At 45.2% G+C, this 24,933-nt stretch overlaps 1 protein-coding gene across 1 annotated transcript in view; it reads left to right on the top strand.

Moving 5' to 3' along the window:
- The first annotated feature begins 1,729 nt into the window (after window positions 1-1,729).
- Window positions 1,730-24,933, top strand: part of LOC144608489 (inactive phospholipid phosphatase 7) — a 40,798-nt gene continuing 17,594 nt past the window's right edge. The window contains exon 1 of the mRNA XM_078426313.1: window positions 1,730-2,435. Within this exon, the coding sequence (XP_078282439.1) occupies window positions 1,994-2,435 (442 nt within the window). The 5' untranslated portion in view covers window positions 1,730-1,993. The remainder of the gene's footprint in view (window positions 2,436-24,933) is intronic.

The following is a 24,933-nucleotide window of genomic DNA, read 5'->3' as shown; positions in this document are numbered from 1 at the left end:
CCATTCAATTTCATGAAATTAATATGCTGGAGGAGCACATAGTTGAAGTTCCATCTTCTGTGTTGGCATTATGTGTTGGCATTTCCCGTAATTAAATTAGACGGTTAAAAGGATTCTGATGTTCATTTTGAGTGTGCAGAGAAATTGAGATGTCAATTTTACTTGGAATAAGAGACAGGCCAATGAGCCTCTTAAGTTCGTTCCACCATTCAATTCGAACTATTACCACAAATCGATATGGTTTCATACCTCTAAATACCCAAACCCATCAAATGTTTATCTCATATTGGAATGTTTACTCAACCTCCAACACCTGCAGTTTTACATGGGGAAAGTACTCCCAACCTTCTTGCACAAAGATTCCTGATTAAGAGTAGAAAGTTTTATGAGGGAGTTTTATGTTGTAGTTTGTTGCTAAGGGGGATCCCAAAATAAAGCACTTTTGGGGACGCTGTTGTTGAATGTGGCAATTCAATGCACACGCCCCAGTTCCACCAATGACAAATGGGGTAAACGACTGTTGATTGGATTTTTGGTGGTGGTGTTGAGAGAGGAATGTTGATCCAGAACACTGAGAGAATATCTAGCTCTTCCATGAACGATTCCAAAATATATTCAGATTCCAGCTGAACACAAAACAAAGCGAAACCTTGTACTAATGTCGAGAGGCACTGTGACAGATTTAACAAATGCACTGATTTGTGGGTAAGCATTGACAGATAACACTGAAGAGTATTACATATTTGTAAAAACTCAAATGATTCAAAATGCTGCTCAGAGGTGGAAAGCCCCCATGTCTTGCTGGACATATGACTCCAAGTGGTCGATCCAGGGCATTGGAGGACCATATCTTGCTTGCATCCCAGAAATATAAGAGCACGTCAAAAAGGTGGGGAAATGCCAGAGTGGGGTGACCCACTGAGCTAAAATGCTGTTTAGTTCCTGAAGAGTCCAGAAGGCTGGTGACTCGAAACATCTCATGATGATCTTGCATTATTCTTTATTTAATTTTATGTCTCTGTCATTTTACCTCCCAGGTTAATCAAACCATCTAGAAAATTTTACAAGTATAGTGACTCCAAATCTTCAGCAAAGAGTGCTTTAAATTCTACAGATAGACACAAAAAACTGGAGTAACTCAGTGAGTCAGACAGCATCTCTGGAGAAAGGGAATAGGTGACATTTCGGGTCATCATATCATATATATTCAGCCGGAAACAGGCCTTTTCGGCCCTCCAAGTCCGTGCCGCCCAGCGATCCCCGTACATTAACACTATCCTACACCCACTAGGGACAATTTTTACATTTACCCAGCCAATTAACCTACATACCTGTACGTCTTTGGAGACCCTCCTTCACACCATTCTTGTCTGAAGAAGGGTCTCGACCCGAAACATCACCCATTCCTTCTCTCCTGAGATGCTGCCTGACCTGCTGAGTTACTCCAGCATTTTGTGAAATAAATACCTTCGATTTGTACCAGCATCTGCAGTTATTTTCTTACACATTCTTGTCTGAAAGGTCACCTATTCCTTTTCTCCAGAGATGCTGTTTGACCTGCTGAGATACTGCAGCTTTTTGTCTCTATGGTTTTAACCAGCATCTGCAGTTCCATCCAGCACGCTTTAAATTCTATTGTTGGTACTCCTGTGGGACTGAGGAACTACACAACCCATGGTGCATTGCTGGTACTGCAAATGGAAAAGCAATTCTGAGCTGAGGACCCATCCCTTGCTGTTATAGGCTTGGATCGGCCAACGGTGGAATGAATTGTTAATTGGCTTGGACAAATGTCAGTCAGTTGCAGCATATGCAGCTGTCAGGCCAGGATGAGCTGCACAGTAAATAGGTTTTGAATTCTTCCAGTCTAAATTTAACTGGTGCAAGAGGCTGCAAACAGCAGGGCCAGCTAGCAAACCACGATTGCCCGCATCAAAGATTTATTTTCCTATTTTTTTAATTTAAAAGTGGAGGAAATACAAGGGAGCCTGCAATGCCAGCTCAGCACAACAGATCCAGGGCCAAGGAGCGAAACAATGTTTTAAACAGACCTGAGTTCATGTCTCTGAACCAGCCCGTGAGGAGCACTCATGAGGGCAGAAGTCCGGTGAAGAAGTACAGCGGGCAGGCAGGGCCACCACAGCAGGCTCCCAGCGACAGCAAGGATTCCGCCCAGCTACCAGAGGAGGACTGCATGCAGCTCAACCCTTCCTTCAAAGAGATTGCTATTAACTCTTTGCTGGCGATTGATATCTGCTTGTCCAAAAGGATGGGAGTCTGTGCCAGGAGCTCGTCCACCTGGAGCAGTGCCAGGCCCATAATCAAGCTGATTGGAATCACAGGCCATGGCATCCCCTGGATTGGCTGTACACTGCTCTGCCTGACCAAAAGTCACACACCAGCGGGTCAGGAGGTCCTTCTAAATCTTCTCATGGGTGAGTTGTTCTTGTTGGTAACAGAGTGGGTTCCTTGACCATTTACCTTTTCGAGATTTACTTTTGCTTGAATCACAAAAGATAGTACTGAAGATCTGTGCTTTTGCCTTGAGAAGGGTAAAACGCGTAGGGAAATGGGTCAGTGATCGCTCTATAAAGGTATCACAAAATGCTGGAGTAACTCAGTGGGTCAGGCAGCATCTCTGGAGAGAAGGAATGGGTGACGTTTCGGGTCGAGACCCTTCTTCAGACAGATGTGCTTTACAGGTTCTTGGCTTGGAATCTATGTTGAAAGTTTTGCCCATAGTGTTTGCTTCTGCTTCTCTGCAATGAAGGGGAGTGCAAACACTCCCCCCCCCCCCCCCCTCCTAGTCCTTTCTATCATCTGGACAATTTGTTCAGTGGAATTCCCAATCTTGCAGGACTGCCTTGGGTTCAGCTGGAATTGTAAACTAATCCTCTGGATATTGAGAGGTGCAGAATAGAGGGAGAACAATCACAGGGAATTTAGATAATATGGTGTTTTTCCCCATCAAATGCTTTTTTTTGTTTTGTTTGTGAAACAGAATGCTAGAGAGTGGGAAGAGTGTTTGACCAGGTTGGACATTGAAAGGCCATGTGATGATGGCCCCGAAAGCTGCAACTGCAATGGTGATTATTTGATATTATGCTTTGAATATTGTGGGTTTGGAAAGGCCTTTGTCAGCATATTTCCCAATAAGTCGATCAATCCCCAAATCAGGCCATTGAAATCCATCAGGAGCACCATCTGGTGAGATGCATTGGGATACTTTATTCGCTCCCTGATATCTCACCGTACGCACCTAACAGTTCATGAAGCTGGAATATATCTACTATCATCCATTCTATATGTTCATCAAGACCTAACGACACCAGCGTTGCAGATATAAAGCATTGTTAACCACCTGAAGTGCATCAGGCACTGAGCTACGAAACAGAATGTTAGTGCTAATGACCCAAACCGTGGTCAAAGAATCAAGTATTGCAGTGTGCTTAAAGAAGGAGAAGGAGGCAGCAACATGGAGTGACAAAGGGAGAGAATCCCAGAGCTGCCAGTGTGGAAAAGGTGTACGGGCGATGTGAGGACATTGGTTTGCTGGTCGATCCACAGATCCAAGGGAAGGCAACAGCTGGAGGCCCACTACAGCCTGGGGCTTGCCTGGAACGGGCAATGCTCAGAACACTAGAACAGGGCTAGACTTTGAAAATGGCACAAAACCTAGCGCCTCTTGCGCGTGGGATCAGTAGACTATTTCTGTACAATTTGCTAATCGAGGATGTGCTTTGGTATGGCAATACTCTACTGGACTCTTTGCAAGAAAATAAATTCACCGTGCGTTTGCACTTCACACATGTGACAATAAAAGCACCATTGAACCATGCTTAACTGCATCCAAGACTGCAGCTAAGAGACCAGCTTAACTGCACAGAAGGAGAAGAGCCCTCTGACTGGGCTGCCTGCCTACCCTCAGGCCCTAGCATTGACTTGAAGGATCAAATTGTCTCCTAAGTTGCAAGAAATATGGGAAGTAACATTCATGTCGGACAGCTCTGGAGCATTGGAGTGGGTTTAGCCCTTGTGGGGGGGGGGTTAAACCAACTCTGATCCACCGATGAATGCAGCCCATGTGACTTTATGGTAGCTTTTTCTGTGTTGCTACAAATGATGACCAGGGTGGAATGATTTGCAATGAAGAGAGTGATGCTGAAGCACATTGATTGCACCGTGCTGGAGCAGTTGGCTGTGCTTGACTGGAGAACCTAACACAGAGAAGTAGTGGACATCAGTGACAGTAACTCATCCTGGGAGCAGTAACTCCCAAATGAGTGGCACAGTTGTACAATGGGTAGTGTTGCTGCTTCACAGCTCAAATGACTGGGATTCAGTCCTGATCTCTAGTGATGTCTGTGTGGAGTTTGCTGTGAGCTCAAAGAACTCCAGTTGCCAAAGACGTGCAGTTAGACGATTAATTAACTGCCATTCATTGCAACAAATATGTAGACAATGGTAGTCTGAAGAAGGGTCTCGACCCGAAATGTCACCCATTCCTTCTCTCCTGAGATGCTGCCTGACCTGCTGAGTTACTCCATCATTTTGTGATACCTTGACATTTATATGGGACAGTTACTGACATCAGGAGAAGTAATTCATAGCAGGAGCTGTGACTGACACTGAGAGCAGTACTTTAGATTAGTTTAGAGATACAGTGCGGAAACAGACCCTTCGGCCAACCGGGTCCGCGCCGACCAGCGATCCCCGTACATTAACACCAACCTACACCCACTAGGGACAATTTTTACATTTACCAAGCCAATTGACCTACAAACCTGTACGTCTTTGGAGTGTGGGAGGAAACCGAAGATCTCGTAGAAAACCCACGCAGGTCACGGGGAGAACGTACAAACTCCGTACAGACAGCACCTGTAGCTGGGATGGAACCCGGGTCTCCAGCGCTGCATTCGCTGTCAGGCAGCAACTGTGCCACCGTGACTGCCCAGTAATGGACGCCAGACAGTTTTGGTCACCGCTCTCTGAGAACAATAACCGACACTGAAAACAGTGGGGGCGGTACCACAGATAGTAACTGACAGTGAGGGTGGTAACTGACACCAGGAGCAGTAACTGACAGGAGTGGATGAATTAGAATGAGTGCAAAGAATATTTACAAGTTTGTTGCTGGACTCAAGGGCCTACTTATAGGCTAGGACTTAATTTTTTGAACTGTAACGGGGGGGTGGGGGGGAGTGTGACCGGATAGATATAAAATCATGAGGGGTATAGATAAGGGAAGTTTTCACATCTTTTTCTCAAGAAAGGGGAATCAAAAACGTAAGGGCATAGGTTTACAGTGAGAAGGGATATATTTAAAAGGGACCTGAAGGGCAACTTCTTCACTTAAAGGGTGAAGCATATATGGAACTAGCTGCATGAATGCGTGGTTGAAGCAAGTACATAAACAATATGTACAAGACACTGGGACAGGTGCATGGATATGAAAGCTTTGGAAGGATATGGGCCAAAGGTGGGTAAATGGGACCAGCTTTGATGGGCATCTTGTTTGGCATGGAAGAGTTGGGTGAAAAGGTCTATTCTGTGCTCTATGACAGTAATTGATTTAGGAATTAAAACTAACAGTGGGAGCGGTGCCTATGACTGGAGCAGGTACCTGTAGAGTGGTCCAGCATGGAAACGGCCCCTTCAGCCCACCAAGTCCACATCAACCAACAAGCACCCATGTACACTCCTCCCACACTAACACACTCCCACACAAGATCTGTAACTAGTACCAGCAATAATAACTGACATTGGCAGCAGTAACTGATACTGGGAGCTGATAGCAGTAACCGATACCACCAGTACAAGTAACTGATGCCCAGGTCAGTAACTGACACAATCAGGAGGAGAAGTGAGGGAGCCTAGCAGTAGTAGTAGCTGCTAACAATAACCAATACTAGTAGCAGTAACCAACGATGGAAGCAGGAAGTAATGGAAGAGCACAGGTGATACTGAGAGCAGGAGCAGTAACCAGCATCAGGTGCAGTAACAGGCACCAACACCAGGTATTGTAACTCTCACCTGGAGCATTAACTGACTCTGGGAGCAGCAACTGATTGAGTTCCAAGTTACGCGATGCAAGAGCAGTAATAGATGGAAGCAGTAACAGTACTGGGAGCAGGAACTGTCATTGAAACCGGGTATTTATTCACAAAATGCTGGAGTAACTCAGACTGATGTCAGGGGGGTGGGACAAAGGAAGAACATAGGTGGAGACAGGAAGATAGAGGGAGATCTGGGAAGGGGGAGGGGAAGAGAGGGACAGAAGAACTATCTAAAGTTGGAGAAGTCAATGTTCATACCGCTGGGCTGCAAGCTGCCCAAGCGAAATATGAGATGCTGTTCCTCCAATTTCCGGTGGGCCTCACTATGGCACTGGAGGAGGCCCATGACAGAAAGGTTAAACTGGGAGTGGGAGGGGGAGTTGAAGTGCTCAGCCACCGGGAGATCAGGTTGGTTAAGGCGGACTAAGCGAAGGTGTTGAGCGAAACGATCGCCGAGCCTGCGTTTGGTTTCGCCGATGTAAAGAAGTTGACATCTAGAGCAGCGGATACAATAGATGAGGTTGGAGGAGGTGCAGGTGAACCTCTGTCTCACCTGGAAAGACTATTTGGGTCCTTGGATGGAGTTGAGGGGGGAGGTAAAGGGACAGGTGTTGCATCTCCTGCAGTTGCTGGGGAAAGTGCCCGGGGATGGGGTGGTTTGGGTAGGAAGGGACGAGTGGACCAGGGAGTTACGGAGGGAACGGTCTCTGCGGAACGCAGACAGGAGAGGGGATGGGAAGATGTGGCCAGTAGTGGGGTCCCATTGGGGGTGAGGGAAATGTTGGAGGATGATTTGTTGGATACGCTGGCTGATGGGGTGGAAGGTGAGAACGAGGGGGATTCTGTCCTTGTTACGAATGGGGGTAAGGGGGAGCAAGAGCGGAGCTGCGGGATATAGAAGAGGCCCTAGTGAGAGCCTCTTCTATAATGGAAGAGGGGAAGCCACGTTTCCTGAAGAACGAGGACATCTCTGACGCCCTAGTGTGAAACACCTCATCCCGGGTGCAGATGCGGTGTTGACGGAGGCTACTCCCAGAGTCATTGAAACCAGGGAGTTGCTGCTCCCAGAGTCATTGAAACCAGGATCAGTAACAATGGCAGTGGCCATACCGAACTTTAGAGTTTAGTTTAGAGTTTGGAGATACAGCACGGAAACAGACCCTTCGGCACACCGGGTCCGCGCCGACCAGCGATCCCCGCATATTAACACTATCCGACACCCACTCGGGACAATTTTTACATCTACCAAGCCAATTAGCCTACACACCTGTACGTCTTTGGGGTGCGGGAGGAAACCGAAGATCTCGGAGAAATCCCACGCAGGTCACGGGGAGAAAGTACAAACTCCGTACAGACAGCACCCGTAGTTGGGATCGAACCCGGGTGTCCGGCGCTGCATTCGCCGCCCAACTGTAGGATTTGTAACTGGCTCCGGGAGCAGGAACTGATACCCAGAGCAGTGACGGACTCCAACAGAGGGATCAATTCATGACACTGGTGGCAACAACTATCCCCAGCGGTAGTAAGTGTCACTGACACCGGGACCACTAACTGACTGCAGGACCAGTAATTGATGCTCAGGGTAGAAACTGATATTGGAAGCAGTAACTGAGACTAACACCAAGAGTAATAACTGACCGCACTTGGAGTATTGTGTACATTTCTGGTCGCTCAACCATCGGAAGGATGTCATTAAGCTGGAAAGGATGCAGTGAAGATGCACAAGGATGTTACTGGGACTGGAGGGCTTGAGGTATAAGGAAATAAGGAGAGAGTGGAATGGTTGGAGCACAGGAGATTGAGGAGTGATGTTATAGAGGTATATAAAGTCACTAGACCAAGTGGACCCGTTAGGCCCAAACCTCTCCTGCATTGGTGCATCACCCTGTCCTCCCCCCTCCCCTGTCTCCTCAACCCCCCCCCCTCCCCTCTCCCTTCTCCCCCCACTCCCCCCTTCACTCCCTCCTGCCCTCCCCCTCCCCTCCTTTTAAACTTTAAAATGTGAATAACTTAAAAATATAACACCGATTTCAATAAAACTACTTGCATTATCACTAAAGTGACAATGGCGAGTAAGGTGGGCCTAATCGTGTACCGTTTTGGCTGAAGTTCAGTCACAAACAAGATAACAAACGAGAGTTTTTAGTATATAGATGATGCGCACAGATAAATGGTGGGTATATGGAACAATCTGCCAGAGGAAGCTGTGGAGGGGGGTACAATTGTAATGTTCAAATGACACATAGACGACGGGTGCATGGAGAGCAAAGGTTTACAGGGAAATGAGCCAAAAACAGCAAATGGGACTAGCCCAGGGTGGATAACTTGGTTGGCATAGACAAGTTGGGCCAAAGACCCTGTTTCCCTGCTGTATAAAGTCTATGCCTCCGTGCCATTGACACCAGGACAGGAGACCAACACCAGGAGTTGAGAAGGGATAACTTGAGGCAACAAATTGTTGTGGTCCAAATAGCTCCATCCAAAGTCTGATGCAAGTAGATTCAGTAATTACACACAAAAAGGAAATTGAGTAATTGCTTGCTTGTGATACATTTAATAACACTCTGGTGAAAGACGAAGAACTCTTTCACAGCACTAACGTTGGTCTGATGTGTTGAATCATCTATTTTCCACTCTACGAATGGATTTTTTTTGCTCATCTCTGCTTTTCTGAAGCATTTACTAATTAGAAACATAGAAAATAGGTGCAGGAGTAGGCCATTCGGCCCTTCGAGCCTGCACTGCCATTCAATATGATCATGGCTGATCATCCAACTCAGTATCCCGTACATGCCTTCTCTCCATACCCCCTGATCCCTTTAGCCACAAGGGCCACATCTAACTCCCTCTTAAATATAGCCAATGAACTGGCCTCAACTACCTTCTGTGGCAGAGAATTCCACAGATTCACCACTCTCTGTGTGAAAAAAAACGTTCTCATCTCGGTCCTAAAAGACTTCCCCCTTATCCTTAAACTGTGACCCCTAGTTCTGGACTTCCCCAACATCGGGAACAATCTTCCTGCATCTAGCCTGTCCAACCCCTTAAGAATTTTGTAAGTTTCTATAAGATCCCCCCTCAATCTTCTAAATTCCAGCGAGTAAGTTAGAAAGGTAAAGACCTATGTTGTCCATTAATTGCCCTATTTACAACCTGTTGCCATCTCTCACTACTCTAGAGCTGAGAGATCATAGGTTAAAGGCTGTCCCTCCCACTGAGAGCACCTGGTCCAAGCCTTGATTGACTGAACTTAACAGGTCGCATTTCTTTTCCATTGAGCCACCATAACATTACATGGCAAATGGGAATAATATTGAAAGGCAAAGACTGTTACCATCTGGACCGCCTTGTAAACAAGTTGATGCAACCTGATATGAAACAGAGCGCAAGTGTCTTTTAATAGACCTGCTGCCACTGCATTAGGTGGAGAAATGAAAGATCTTTGTAAGTGAGCAGTAGATTCTTGACCTATTATGCAGCTCAAAGCTGAAGCTAACCTGAGGAATATACCATGTTAATTAAGCGTTCCCATCTGACGGGAGAAAGCGTTCAGTTGCAGCGTTCATGTTTGCACATCTCCTTTAAACTTTGCTCCTCTCTCTTTAAAGTTTTTGAACATGTCCACCCTGAGAAAAAAGGTTCTCTCTGCCTCTCATAATTTTATGTACTTCTGTCAGGTCCCCCCTCAACCTTCACTGTTCTAGAGAAAGCAATCCAAGTTTGTCTAACCTTTCCTTGTAGCTAATATCCTCTAATCCAGGCAGCATTCTGACAAACCTTTTCTGCAATCTCTTCAAAACCACATTTTCCTGTAAAGGACCTCAAGACATTGCAATGCTTTGACACACGGAGCAGTTGATGGTAAAGATGTACTTTGTAATTGTAGTCTCTTAGTTACATCTGCGGATTAATTGGAACAATGGTCATCCATACATTTTATCATTTCAGAATTGAATGGTTTTTGAGTATTTCATATTTCCAGAAAACTTCTAATCCTTGACTTAGCTTCAATGTCTTCATATAGAGAAGATTAAGGAGTGAGCTGATTGTGGTATTTAAAATGAATGAAACTATATATTTTTTTGGTGGAAGAGTCCAGAATATTGGAGATGGAATTGTCATCGATGGCTCAGCTGAAAGCTCTCATGATGCTGACTCAGAAAGTCAGGCATCGCCGCAGGTGTGAGAAGCAGGTGCATGTCTCAGGTGCTGCAGCCTCCCCAGGTGTGAGGTGCGCACTGCTTTAGAGTTGCGTTCAATGATTTTCAGCACTTCCACTATTACAAACTGGTCCCTGCAGCCTCGGATCCAAGCACAAGTGTCCAAGCTGATCCTTCAAGGCAGCAACAGAGGAACATTCCCCTCCTGGAATTGGCTTATTTTAATTCTTTGATGGATGCAAATAACATTGTGCTAATTTGAAGAAGGGAAGTGAGGTTTTCCCTCGAGTCTTGACCAATATTTATAATTCGATTGATGGAAAGATACAGCACAGAAACAGGGCCTTTGGCCCACTGAGGCCAAAGTGAACATTGATCACCGTTCACACTACTTCTATGTTAAGCTACTTTTACATCCACTCCCTACACACTAGGGGCAATGTACAGAAGTCACTTAACCTACAAACTCGCACGTCTTTGGGATGTGGGAGGAAACCGGAGCATCTGGAGGAAACTCAAGCAGTCCACAGGGAAAACCTTCTTTGGCTCATTGGTTGTTTAGGACTCTGCATTTGGGCTTTGTTGAGAACGCATTGCGTGTTACGTTACCTATATGCAGTCCAACAGAAACGTTTCATTGGCTGTGGAATGCTCTGCATGAGAAAGCAACTCAAGATGTTCTCTTGCAACTAGGACAAGCTGTGTAAAGAGGATGTCAGAAAGTACTACGTTACACAGTGAGTCAAAGAAATGTAGAAAAGGCACCAACAAAAGGTTGTTCAGGCTCAGTGTCAAGTGAGGTGACAGATTTCTGTTGTTGTTGGGTATGGGATGTATTTAAGAATGTCGGGATCATATAACCAAGAGAGGGAATGAGGTGTAGATCAGACTTGATCTTTTAACATGAAACAGATTCCCAGGGTAAACAGTCAATGTCTGTTCTTATTAACACAGGCTTGGGAGGAAATATGCAAATATATTCCCACAAGCATCTTCAACCTTCCTTAGCTGAAGGATTGCACTTTTTCTGCTGAGCTCTCAACTGCAGTTTAAGGAATGTCAATCATCTTAATCTGGCAAGCCTGTCGGACAATGATTAAATGATCTCTGCATACTGAAGCCTGACTGATCGCGTAACCTAATTTAAGCGTGTGCTTTTGATGTCATGAGTCCAGAAGTAACCCAATCAATGGAGCATGAGGAAGCACATGCTGCAATGGGTGGGAGAACAATCAGTCCTTTCACTTCTGGGTTTGAATGCAAACCACATCGTGTTGTGATGGATATCTCTGTACCAGCCTTGTATGTGAAATGGTCTTGGTCAGACCCACCCTGGACTACGGAAACCTTGCAACAGGACTGAGCCATTTAGCCACTCAAGTTTGTTCCATTTGTCCACCCTTGTGCATATATTGGCGATCAAAACATATAAAATCAACATATTACTGAACTCAGAAGTTGCTCTCAGAAACGAATTCTAAACTTCCATCAACTTTGTGTAGATTTTGCTCACTCAATCTAAAATCCAGCCAAGAATAGTTCATCTACCTAATGTATCTGGTGGCCTTAATATCTTGAAGATTTTGATCATCTTATAAATTCAAATCCTAGTTTGTGTAAATTAACCTTTGCCCTCCATGAATCATCCAGTAATTGTACCCTGCTCCCTCCCAAGTCAAACATATTTTTCATAGGGCGTGGTGCAATGAAGAAAGCTAATGGCATGTTGGCCTTCATAACGAGAGGATTTGAGTATAGGAGTAAAGAGGTCCTTCTGCAGTTGTGCGACTTTGTGAAACCACATCTGGAGTATTGTGTGCAGTTTTGGTCTCCTAATTTGAGGACGGACATCCTTGCTATTGAGGCAGTGCAGCGTAGGTTCACGAGGTTAATCGCTGGGATGGCGGGACTGTCAAATGAGGAAAGATTGGAAAGACTGGGCTTATATTCACTGGAATTTAGAAGGATGAGAGGGGATCTTATAGAAACATATAAAATTATAAAAGGACTGGACATGCTGGATGCAGGAAAAATGTTCCCAATGTCCAGAACCAGGGACCACAGTCTAAGAATAAAGGGGAGGCAATTTAAAACTGAGATGAGAAAAAACCTTTTCACCCAGAGAGTTATGAATTTGTGGAATTGTCTGCCACAGAAGGCAGTGGAGGCCAATTCACTGGATGAAGTTAAAAGAGAGTTAGAGCTCAAGGGGCTAGCGGAATTTAGGGATATGGGCACGGGTTACTGATTGTGGATGATCAGCCATGATCACAATGAATGGCGGTGTTGGCTTAAAGGGCCAAATGACCTCCTCCTGCACCTATTTTCTATGTTTATGTGCCCACAGCTCTGAAGGGTTGATCCAACTAGAACTTTGTTTAGCTGTAACTATAACTTTACACCATACCCCACCCTTACCACAACCCCACACCAACTTTGCATTCAAATCTTTAAAGTGCATCGATCTTGAAAGGCAAGGGTCCTCAGCACTAAATCAGCTGTTATTCTCAAAAAAAGTTGCACTGCTAAAAATGCAACATAAAGTTAATTTAGTTTTAGTTCAGAGATACAACATGGAAACATGCCCTTTGGCCCATTGAGTCCTCACCAACCATTGATCACCCCATTCACACTAGTTCTGTTATCCCACTTCCTTATCCACTCCTCCCACAATCGAGACAATTTTACGGAGGTCCCTTAACCCACAAACCTGCATCTTTTGGACATAGGAAGAAACCAGAGTGCTCAAAGGAATCCTGTGCGGTTGCAAGAAGAACATGCAAACTCCACACAGACAGCGCCCAAAGTCAGAATTAAACCTGGGTCTCTGGTGCAGTGTGGCAGCAGCTCTACCACCCATATAAATAGTTGACAGGTTGCTTCCTCCAATACAGATGTTCCACGGGTTTAGCAGGGAAATTTATGTACTATCTGTGACCCGAAGCAGGCCATTTGCCTCGATAGACAATAGGTGCAGGAGTAGGCCGTTCGGCCCTTCGAGCCAGCACAGTCATTCAATGTGATCATGGCTGATCATTCACAATCAGTACCCCGTTCCTGCCCTCTCCCCATACCCCCTGGCTCTGCTATCATTAAGAGCTCTATCTAGCTCTCTCTTGAAAGCACCCAGAGAATTGGCCTCCACTGCCTTCTGAGGCAGAGAATTCCACAGATTTACAACTCTCTGAGTGAAAAAGGTTTTTCTCATCTCCATTCTAAATGGCCTACCCCTTATTCTTAAACTGTGGCCCCTGGTTCTGGACTCCCCCAACATTGGAAACATGCTCTAGCATGTCCAATCCCTTAATAATCTTATATGTTTCAAGAAGATCCCCTCTCATCCTTCTAAATCCCCTCTCATCCTTCTAAAATACAAGCCCAGTCGCTCCAGTCTTTCAACATATGACAGTCCCGCCATTCCGGGAATTAACTTAGTGAACTTACGCTGCACGCCCTCAATAGCAAGAATGTCTTTTCTCAAATTTGGAGACCAAAACTGCACACAGTACTCCAGGTGCGGTCTCACTCGGGCCCTGTACAACTGTAGAAGGACCTCTTTGCTCCTATACTCAACTCCTTTTGTCATAAAGGCCAACATTCCATTGGCTTTCTTCACTGCCTGCTGTACCTGCATGCTTCCTTTCAGTGACTGATGAACAAGGACACCCAGATCTCTTTGTACTTCCACATTTCCTAACTTGACACCCTATGCAGATAATAATCTGCCTTCCTGTTCTTACCACGGGATAACCTCACATTTATCCACATTAAACTGCATCTGCCATGCATCTGCCCACTCGCACAACCTGTCCAAGTTACGCTGCATCCTCATAGCATCCTCCTCACAGTTCACACTGCCACCCAGCTTTGTGTCATCTGCACATTTGCTCATGCTTTGTGTCATCTGCAAATTTGCTAATGGCTCAGTGTACATCATAATTTCATACACCGCAAAAATCAAAGTTCCTTAGGCGAGACATCCAGAACTGATCGAGGGATGGCAAGTGTTCCTCTGCTGATTGACCAGTCAGCCTGCTGCATCCATGGGACCTGGAGATGAAGACCTATGTGTGAGTCTGGGGTTCTAGCCAACTAGTGGAATGTAAATCTTACACTTACCTATCTGGTTCATCGCACTCCACTCGCACAGTTCCTTTCAAATTGCAATAATCATCTTCCTTTTGTGTGCTCTGGATCTTTGGCCTTTGTATAAAGCTTTAGTAAAGTTTGCTTGTTCTATGACCTCTTGTGAAGAATGTCAAGGATTATATTTGCCTCTTTAATAAAGAGTCATTGGATTTATTAAATTCTGATGTCATGCCACCTTCAAAGATTTCTACCTATGGCCTGGTTCATAGAGTCCTTTGGCCCAACTTGCCCACACCGACCAACATGTCCCATCTACACTCGTCCCACCTGCAGCGTTTGGCCCTGATCGCTCTAAACCTATCCGGTTCATTACACCTGTTGGTTATTAGTACTTCTTGGTTATTATTATTTCTTAAATGTTGCATTAGTACCTGCCTTAACTACTTCCTCCGGCAGCTCAGTCCATACATTCACTGCCCTTTGTGTAACAAAAGTTATCCCTCAGGTTCCTATTAAATCTTTCCCCCCTCACTTTGAACCTATATCCGCTGGTTCTCGATTCCTCTACTCTGGGCAACAAATTCTAGTAGGTGCGTTTACCCGATCTATTCCTCTCACTATTTTGTACCTCCATTAAAACGACATCATTTAGTTTCAAACACTTTTCCTCATATTTCTTTCCAAATTGCCAATTTCTATGCTAAATGTGTAAGAAAATAACTGCAGATGCTGGTACAAATCGAAGGTAGTTATTCACAAAATGCTGGAGTAACTCAGCAGGTCAGGCAACATCTCAGGAGAGAAGGAATGAAGAAGGGTCTCGACCCGAAACATCGCCCATTCCTTCTCTCCTGAGATGCTGCCTGACCTGCTGAGTTACTCCAGCATTGTGTGAATAAATTTCTATGCTGAATGTAATCTGTTATGGATGCATCCATTTCAACATTTTGTCCTTGTCTTCTCAATGACATATTCAGGTTTGTATCATCTGAAAACTTTAAAACTATCCCTTTATACATGGGTCATTATTATTTATCAAGAAGAGCACTTGTCCAATGCTGACCTTCGGACAACAGCACTGCAGACTTTCCTCCTTTAAAGTGATCTGTATACTCTGATTTCAGCCCTTTGACCAATCTCCTTACCTGCGCAGTCACAATTCCTTCAATGTCGCTATTATCTTACTTTTCCGTTGTCTGTATATAAAAGTCTGTATCCATGCATCATCTGCACCACCCTCATGAATCCTACTAATTACTACATAAAATAACTTAATTAGATCTATCTAACACCATTTTGTTTAACAAATCCATGACCTTATTAATTCATATTTTTAGAATTTGTTTGATCTTGCATTGGTGCCTTGAGAAATTATCTCTCCCCCCCCCCACCACTGTAAGATTCACAGGCCCAAGTTTCTGGTTGCTCTCTCTTGCTCTGCCTCCTGAGCCAGAATGTAACATTTGCAGTTCCTCGGTTCTCTCACACCTCAAATGTATGAGGAGGACGAGAAGATGGTGTCCAGAATCCCACCATTTTCCATCTTCCTTTCCAGCAGCAACCTTTGATGCATTGCATCTGGACTGGGTCATTTTTAGGCAATATTTTTTTTAAACACCTTTTATTTGTATCCTGCCTAATTTCTCTCCTAGTGCGATGTTACTGTGGCGTTAGCAGGAAATCCTGCTCTCTTTTTGCTGAAGGATTATTCCCATCTATCTATCTGTGCGGACAGATAGATCTTTTACTGTTGCTGGACAACTTTATATTCACACTTCACTAAAGTTGTTAAACTGTTATCAAACTGTATAGGCGATCAAACTGTTCAACTGTACAGGCTATCAAACTGTACAGCTCCTCCCCCTTCTGTCTTGGGGTAGACCAACCCCTCTCCCCAATCTTTGCACATCCCCAATCCTTTCCACTCGTCACTTTAACTTCATGTTTCATGTATCTTGTGTTTTATGACTGTTGGCAGATCAATTTCTCTCCTGGGATAAATAAAGTTCTATCGTGTCGTATCGTAAACTGTGCTGTAAGAATGCAGTCAATGTTTCTCAGCCTTACATTTCAAAGAGTACATAGCTAAAGTTATGGGCTACATTTTGCTGGAACAGGGCAGTGTGTTGTGTGTCTCATTCATTAATCTGGTTTGTGCGCCTTTAGGTTTAAAAAAAATAATCCATAAGGTTAATGGAAATACAGTTAACGAATCATTGAACCAACAAATGACTTTCTAAATAGAGAGCAAATAATTGAGTGAGAAAGAAATGAAGAACTGAGAAGTAGGGTGAATTTGAGAGTGTAAATTCACTGCCAAATCAGACACCAAAACAGAGAAAGTAAGGTGGGATTAAGAGAGAGGAAAAAATCAGAAAAGGGAAGTAATGAAAACATTCAAAATGTACCCCTCAGCTTTTGAAAATTCTACAAAAATCCATTATGTGAAGGAATAACATTTATTGCTTGAAATTATTTTCTTCTTGGGTGGGTTGATGGGAAGTATTCAACAATTCAACAATCATATTTTTGACGGAAGAAGGCAGAACATATCATATCATATCATATATATACAGCCGGAAACAGGCCTTTTCGGCCCACCAAGTCCGTGCCGCCCAACGATCCCTGTACATTAACACTATCCTACACCCACTAGGGACAATTTTTACATTTACCCAGCCAATTAACCTACATACCTGTATCCGAATGTGGTGACTCACATCGCGGGTGTTTCTTCCTTCCCAAAGTTTGCTGTGCATTTTGGATACCACTGTGTATTGTTTCGTCACTGGGTTTAGATTTAGTATTTTACTGTATGGAGGTACAGTAAAAAGCTTTATTTTGTATGCTATCCAATCAGTTCAGATAATACTGTACATAAATACAATTAAGTCATCGAGTCATAGAGCGATACAGTGTGGAAACAGGCCCTTCAGCCCAACTTGCCCGCACCGGCCTACATTTTCAAGCTACACTAGTCCCACCTGCCAGCATTTGGTCCATATCCCTCTAAACCTGTCCTATCCATGTACCTGTCTAACTGCTTCTTAAATGTTGGGATAGTCCCATCTTCAAGTACCTCCTCTGGCAGTTTGTTCCATACACCCACCACCCTTTGTGTGAAAAAGTTACCCCTCAGATTCCTATTCAATCTTTTCCCCTTCACCTTAAACCTATGTCCTCTGGTGCTCGATTCACCTTCTCTGGGCAAGAGACTCTGTGCATCTACCCAATCTATTCCTCTCATGATCTTGTACACCTCTGTGAGAACACCCCTCATCACCCATCATCCTCCAAGGAATTGAGTCCCAGCCTACTCAACCTCTGCCTATAGCTCAGACCCTCTAGTCCTGGCAACATCCTCGTAACATTCTCTCCTGGCAACATCCTGGCAACATTCTCTCTACAATTCCCAGCTTGACAACTTCTTTGCTATAACAAGGTGCCCAGAACTGAACACAATCAAAAGTCAAACTTGAGTACAAAAGGTAGAGCAAAGAGAAAGACACAGAGTGCAGAATATAGTTCTCAGCATTGTAGTGTTCCGGGGACAAAGTCCAATGTCCGGAATGGAATTGAAGTGCTTCGGACAGTACCCTAGTACATGGAAGGACCGTTCAGAAGCTTGATAACAGAGGAGAACACGCTGTTCCTAAGTCTGGTAGCGCGTGCGCTTTCAAGCTTCACGATTCCTTTCAACAAAATCAGGTCCTTGTTTTGTAATATTAATAATTGGAATGAGTTAAAAGATTGTCTGGATTAGGCCTGCCAGACACTGAACAATTGATGATGAAGGAACAGATGTAAAGGCTGTAATATAAATAGCCCTCCCGAGGCCTCTCTACAACTCCTTTGGCAGTGCACTTTCCAAGCCTCAGAAAACTCACAGTGTCCAAATGCAAACACAGCACAGGAAATGATTAATAACTGAAGGGATACGACTGCATGCAAACTGTATTCCGAATAACAACGGAAAACAATAGATTTATCTTTTTCTGTGGTTTGTGGCACGTCAAGCATCTGCTAACGCCCTCTCCTAGTCTTCCTCTCGACCCACAATCTAAAACATGTTTCAGAATTAGCCATGAGAGAGAGGTGACATCATCAGCATGAATTGCCCTATTTTTCCAATTTCCAGCTGGATGTCCTTTTAATGCAATGAAATTCATTCAGTACAGGAACTTGCACAAGTGCCCTTGCAGCCTGCAGAGTTAAGGCCCACTGGTATTGCAGCTATCAATTTATTGAATTAAAAAAAATATTATACATTTATCTGCGTGTAATGTGTTTACAGGCCTATTGAGATGCACCAAGTACATTTTCATTGTGCTGTTGTCAGTATAAAGGACAATTAAACACCTTTGACTCACTTGACTCTTGACATTTGCTCACAGAGCACTCGTCAGTGTTGTAAAGCTGCTGTAGGTGAGTTATGATTTCCATCCGCTTCACACTCAAGTCTTAAAATCAAAATCCTTGTGAATAACAATTTGTTCATGATTGGCACACAAACATGTGACGGGAATAAGAATGAGAAAAAGGGGAAGCAGGAGTGAAACCATTGCTTTGTTCGCACAGTTCTAGAACTATCCATTCCCCTCCCTCTCCATATTGTTACCCCCTTCTCACAGCTTCCCCTCTCAATTCCCTTTCCCATTCTCACCGTCTCCATCACAGGAGACAAACTATCCACCAACATCTATGATAAACCCGCTGACTCTCATCGCTATCTAGACTCCACATCTTGCCATCCTGCTTCCTGTAAAGACTCTATCCCCTTCTCCCAATTCCTCCGCCTACGTTGCATCTGCGCCCAAGATGAGGCGTTCCATACCAGGTCATCGGAGATGTCCTCATTCCCCTCTTCCATTGTCGATGAGGCCCTCACTGGGGTCTCCCTGATATCCTGCAGCTCTGCTCTTGCTTACTCTCCCCCCATTCATGATAGGGACTGAGTACCCCTTGTCCTCACCTTCCACCCCAACAGCTGTTGTACACAGCACATAATCCTCCGACATTTCCCTCCGTGACTCCCTGGTCAACTCGTGCCTTCCCACCCAAACCACCCCCTCCCCAGGTAATTTCCCCAGCAACCACAGGAGATGCAACACCTGTCCCTTTTCCTCCTCCCTCGACTCTGTCCAAGGACCCCGACAGTCTTTCCAGGTGAGGCATTGATTCACTTGCACCTCCTCCAACCTCATCTAATGTATCGGCTGTTCCAGGTGTGGATTCCTGTATATCGGGGAGACCAAGCGCAGGCTCGGCAATCGTTTCACTGAACACCTCCGCTCAGTCTGTCTTAAACTACCTGCTCTCCCGGTGGCTCAACACTTTAACTGCCCCTCCCATTCTCACACTGACCTTTCTGGCCTGGGCCTCCTCCATTGTCAGAGTGAGGCCCAGCGCAAATTGGAGGAACAGCATCTCATATTTCGCTTTGGCAGCTTACACCCCAGCTAAATATTGACTTCTCTAACTTGAAGTAGCCCTTGCCTTCCCTCTAGTTCCATCCCCTCCCTCTTCCCAGTTCTCCAACCAGTCTAACCGTCTCCGACTATATTTTATCTCTGTTTGCTTTGTTGTTACCTTCTCCCAACTAACAATGATCTATTCTACATTTTCCTTGATCTGCATTCCCTTTGTCCTGTTTACACACCTAACACTTCCTCATCTATACACTTCCTTATCTATGTACGCCCACTCCCCTGACATCAGTCTGAAGAAGGGTCTCGACCCGAAACATCACCCATTCACTAGACAATAGACAATAGGTGCAGGAGGAGGCCATTCGGCCCTTTGAGCCAGCACCGCCATTCAATGTGATCATGGCTGATCATTCTCAATCAGTATCCCGTTCCTGCCTTCTCCCCATACCTCCTGACTCCGCTATCATTAAGAGCTCTATCCAGCTCTCTCTTGAATGCATTCAGAGAATTGGCCTCCACTGCCTTCTGAGGCAGAGAATTCCACAGATTCACAACTCTCTGACTGAAAAAGTTTTTCCTCATCTCAGTTCTAAATGGCCTACCCCTTATTCTTAAACTGTGGCCCCTTGTTCTGGACTCCCCCAACATTGGGAACATGTTTCCTGCCTCTAACGTGTCCAACCCCTTAATAATCTTAAACGTTTCGATAAGATCTCCTCTCATCCTTCTAAATTCCAGTGTATACAAGCCTAGTCGCTCCAGTCTTTCAACTTATGATAGTCCCGCCATTCTGGGAATTAACCTAGTAAACCTACGCTGCACGCCCTCAATAGCAAGAATATCCTTCCTCAAATTTGGAGACCAAAACTGCACACAGTACTCCAGGTGTGGTCTCACTAGGGCCCTGTACAACTGCAGAAGGACCTCTTTGCTCCTATACTCAACTCCTCTTGTTATGAAGGCCAACATTCCATTGGCTTTCTTCACTGCCTGCTGTACCTGCATGCTTCCTTTCAGTGACTGATGCACTAGGACACCCAGATCTCATTGTACGTCCCCTGTTCCTAACTTTACACCATTCAGATAATACTCTGCCTTCCTATTCTTACCACCAAAGTGGATAACCTCACACTTATCCATCTCCATGCATCACACTGCATCTGCCATGCATCCACCCTCTCACACAACGTCCAAGTTCTCTCCAGAGATGCTGCCTGTCCCGCTGAGTTACTCCAGCATTTTGTGTCTGTCTTCCCTTTCCCATTTGTTCTTTCCTCTTCACCCCCCCCCCCAATCAACCCCCCCCCCCCCCCCCCCCCCACAAGTGCCCGGACTGTAGTGGGAGTGCTACTCATCCTCCTGGCTATTAAATGCTTCAAACACAGCATGGCTCAGGAAGGCTGCAGTTCATGTGTTGGATCAGCCGCTCAGAACGTGTGGCCTCTCCCTTGCATTGGATGCAGTGCCCGAACATGACTTTGGTGCTGTCTCGCTCCCGCCTTTTGCAGGAGCTTCGCTCATGGTCTGTTTCCTGCACTTTAGAATTTAAAGCAGCCTGGAATGTTCCATCGTGATTTTTAGACACCCTCGACCCTCTTGACCCTGAGCCCAAAATAGACCTCCTTTAACTGTTGCTTCAGTGTCAAGCTGTAGATTGCCTACCTGAACAAAGGATTGGATGCTCCTCGTCCTAATCAACCATTAGTTCCCCCCCAACCCCAATCACATTGTTATCAAGTGTTCCTTGAAAGATACTTAAATATTTAAGTATTTGATCCGTGACATTGAGAACACAGGGGATATCATCAATACGAACACAACACTCAATTGTACTGTGGAGCCTTGTTGAAGCAAATTATATACCAACAAACTGTACATCAAATATGTAGGAAGGAACTGCAGATGCTGGTTTACACTGAAGATAGACACAAAATGCTGGAGTAACTCAGTGGGTCAGGCAACATCCCTGGAGAGAAGGAATAGGTGGCGTTTCACATAGAAACCCTTCAGATTGAGAGTCAAGGGGGAGGGAAACTAGAGGTATGAAAAGGTTCAGAACAAATCAGAGCCAGCAATGATGGCCAAGGAAAGTCAAGTCAAGTCAAGTCAATTCTTTTTGTATAGCACATTTAAACACAACCCACGTTGACCAAAGTGCTGTCCATCAGTGCAGGTACTAAAAAAGGACATACAATGGCACACAAACCTAACAACACAGGAAAGAGAAATCAAAATTCATACCGCTGAGTTGGAAGCTGCCCAAGCGAAATATGAGGTGCTGTTCCTCCAATTGTGGCCTCACGCTGACAGTGGAGGAGGTCCAGGACAGAAAGGTCAGTGTGGGAGTGGGAAGGGGGAGGGGGGAGGGCAAATGTGAAGCCTATCCTCAACCCTTAATAAAGAAATTCCCACTGCTTAGATAAACTCTCTATTTAATCTCGATTATATCATGAAAAGGATCCAATCAATCTGACCGATCTCATGGAAACTGGATCAAGGTCTTCAGTCGGCTAATTTTTAATTTCCCTCACAGTCGCACAAGGGCCCCAATCATAGAGCTTTGTTGCCAATCAGAGATAACGACTGGGCTGCACAGCCACTGCTGATGACCAAAGATAGACACAAAATAGCTGGAGTAACTCAGCGGGTCCAGCAGCATCTCTAGAGTAAAGGAATGGGTGACGCTTCCTCAGACCCTCAACACAAAACGCCACCTATTCCTTTGCTCCAGAGATGCTGTCTGACCCGCTGAGTTACTCCAGCATTTTGTGTCTATCTTCGGTGTAAACCAGCATCTGCAGTTCCTTCATACACAATGGTTGATAACCACCAGACTTCTGAACCAACCAAGTAACTCAGCTAGACTTCATAACCTATCAGGGTAAGACATTAAGAGCAATCATTGAGCCAAATATCAGCACTTACTCCAGAAAGCAACTAAAGGGTTGGGAATCTTAAAGAAAGTATTTCATTTTGAAACCATCTTTCACCAAGTCCAATGCATTTTACCGAGTGATCACCCCAATCATGTGGGGAAACAAGACAGCCAATTTATGCATCACAAGATCGCACACACGGCAATGTGCTAGTGACCTGCTCACCTGTTTAGTGACTGTGGAGAAAATCTACAGGACGTTTGATGATGACATCTGTTGTTAAGTGGGGAAAATGCTGAGACAACCCCAGTGGCTGAGATGAACTAATCTCTGATAGAGACAAGGCTGCACACTTAGCCATTGTCTGGAATGCAATAAGGAGGAGATGGGTTTTGTGAAAGTTAAGGCATCAGTGGCACAGAAAGAGGGCTACACTATGACAGAACTGACCAATGCCACCCGTAAGGGTTTATGTTATAAGTGTGCAGCCATGTCTTTTACCCTGAGTAGAGGAATCAAGAACCAGAGGACATAGGTTTAAGGTGAGAGGGGAAAGATTTAATAGGAACCTAAGGGGCAACTTTTTTCCACACAGAGGGTGGTGGGTATATGGAACAAGCCAGAGCTCTAGGGGCTGGTAGAATCAAGGGGTATGGGGAGAAGGCAGGCACAGGTTACTGATTGGAGATGATCAGCCATGATCGCAATGAATGGCGGTGCTGGCTCGAAGGGCCAAATGGCCTCCTCCTGCACCTATTTTTCTATTGTTCTATGTTTCTATATCAGTACAATGAAAAGAAAAGAAAGGCTTGCACTCCTATAGTACTCTGCACAATCTCGGGGCATCCCATTGTGCTGTACGACAAATGAAATGTTATGTTGATATTAGAGACTCGCACAGAAGCACCATGATAATGGCCATTTATTCTATTGATGTTCGATGAAATATAAACATGGGCCAGAACACCTCATTGTTCTTCATAATACATCCACCTGACAACAGGTCTGTCTGTCTCACACCTGCTTTAATCTCTGGCCTTTGTCCCAACCACCTGCCAGGTTTTGTGCTGCCTTTCCTCTCTCTCAGCTACCCCCCCCCCCCCCCCCACAATCAGTCTGAAGAAGGATCCGGACTCGAAACATCACCTATCCATGTCTTCCAGAGATGCTGCCTGATCTGCTGAGTTACTTCAGTACTTTGGGTCCTTTTAGCTAAACCTAGTTTCATATGGAACAGTGTCAGCATGACTTTTTAATCCTCAAAGCTCTGGAATGGGACTTGTGCCCACAACCCTCTGACTCAAAGGCAAGAATGCTGCCAACCAATGCCAGATGATGGTGAGAAACCAGGAAGCACTTAACAGGGGCTGGGACACGGAGATCTGAGTAAGCAGCAGACTTCCTCTGTGGTGAAGAGTCAAATCCCACCCTTCACTGAATAACAAAGCTGGACAAGCTGTGCTTGACACAAAAATGCAAGTTCATATTGACTTTTTGTGGAAGTTCATTGCCAGGATATGTGGATTGCTGACAACACTGACATTCATTGGCCATGTGCAGTTTCACCTCGTTGGTAAGCCTGGAAGGGGTGAAGGATGAGGAAGGGTCCCGACCCAAAACATCACTTGTCCATGATCTCCAGGGATGCTGCCTGACCGCTGAGTAATGCCAGCACTTTGTACTTTGTTTTTTTGTGAACCAGCATCTGCAGTTCCTATAAGTATAAGAAAATAACTGCAGATGCTGGTTCAAATTGATTTATTCACAAAATGCTGGAGTAACTCAGCAGGTCAGGCAGCATCTCGGGAGAGAAGGAATGGGTGATGTTTCGGGTCAAGACCCTTCTTCAGACTGATGTCGGGGGTGGGACAAAGGAAGGATATAGGTGGAGACAGGAAGATAGAGGGAGATCTGGGAAGGAGGAGGGGAAGGGAGGGACAGAGGAGCTATCTGAAGTTGGAGAAGTCGACGTTCATACCACCGGGCTGCAAACTGCCCAGGCGAAATATGAGGTGCTGCTCCTCCAATTTCCGGCGGGCCTCACTATGGCACTGGAGGAGGCCCATGACAGAGAGGTCAGACTGGGAATGGGAGGGGGAGTTAAAGTGCTGGGCCACCGGGAGATCAGTTGCGTTAATGCGGACCGAGCGCAGGTGTTCAGCGAAGCGATCGCCGAGCCTGCGCTTGGTTTTGCCGATATAAATAAGTTGACATCTAGAGCAGCGGATGCAATAGATGAGGTTGGAGGAGGTGCAGGTGAACCTCTGTCTCACCTGGAAAGACTGTTTGGGTCCTTTGATGGAGTTGAGGGGGGAGGTAAAGG

Source organism: Rhinoraja longicauda, chromosome 31 (genome assembly GCF_053455715.1).
Source record: "Rhinoraja longicauda isolate Sanriku21f chromosome 31, sRhiLon1.1, whole genome shotgun sequence".
Taxonomy (NCBI): domain Eukaryota; kingdom Metazoa; phylum Chordata; class Chondrichthyes; order Rajiformes; family Arhynchobatidae; genus Rhinoraja; species Rhinoraja longicauda.
This window is presented reverse-complemented; position numbering and strand designations above follow the sequence as displayed.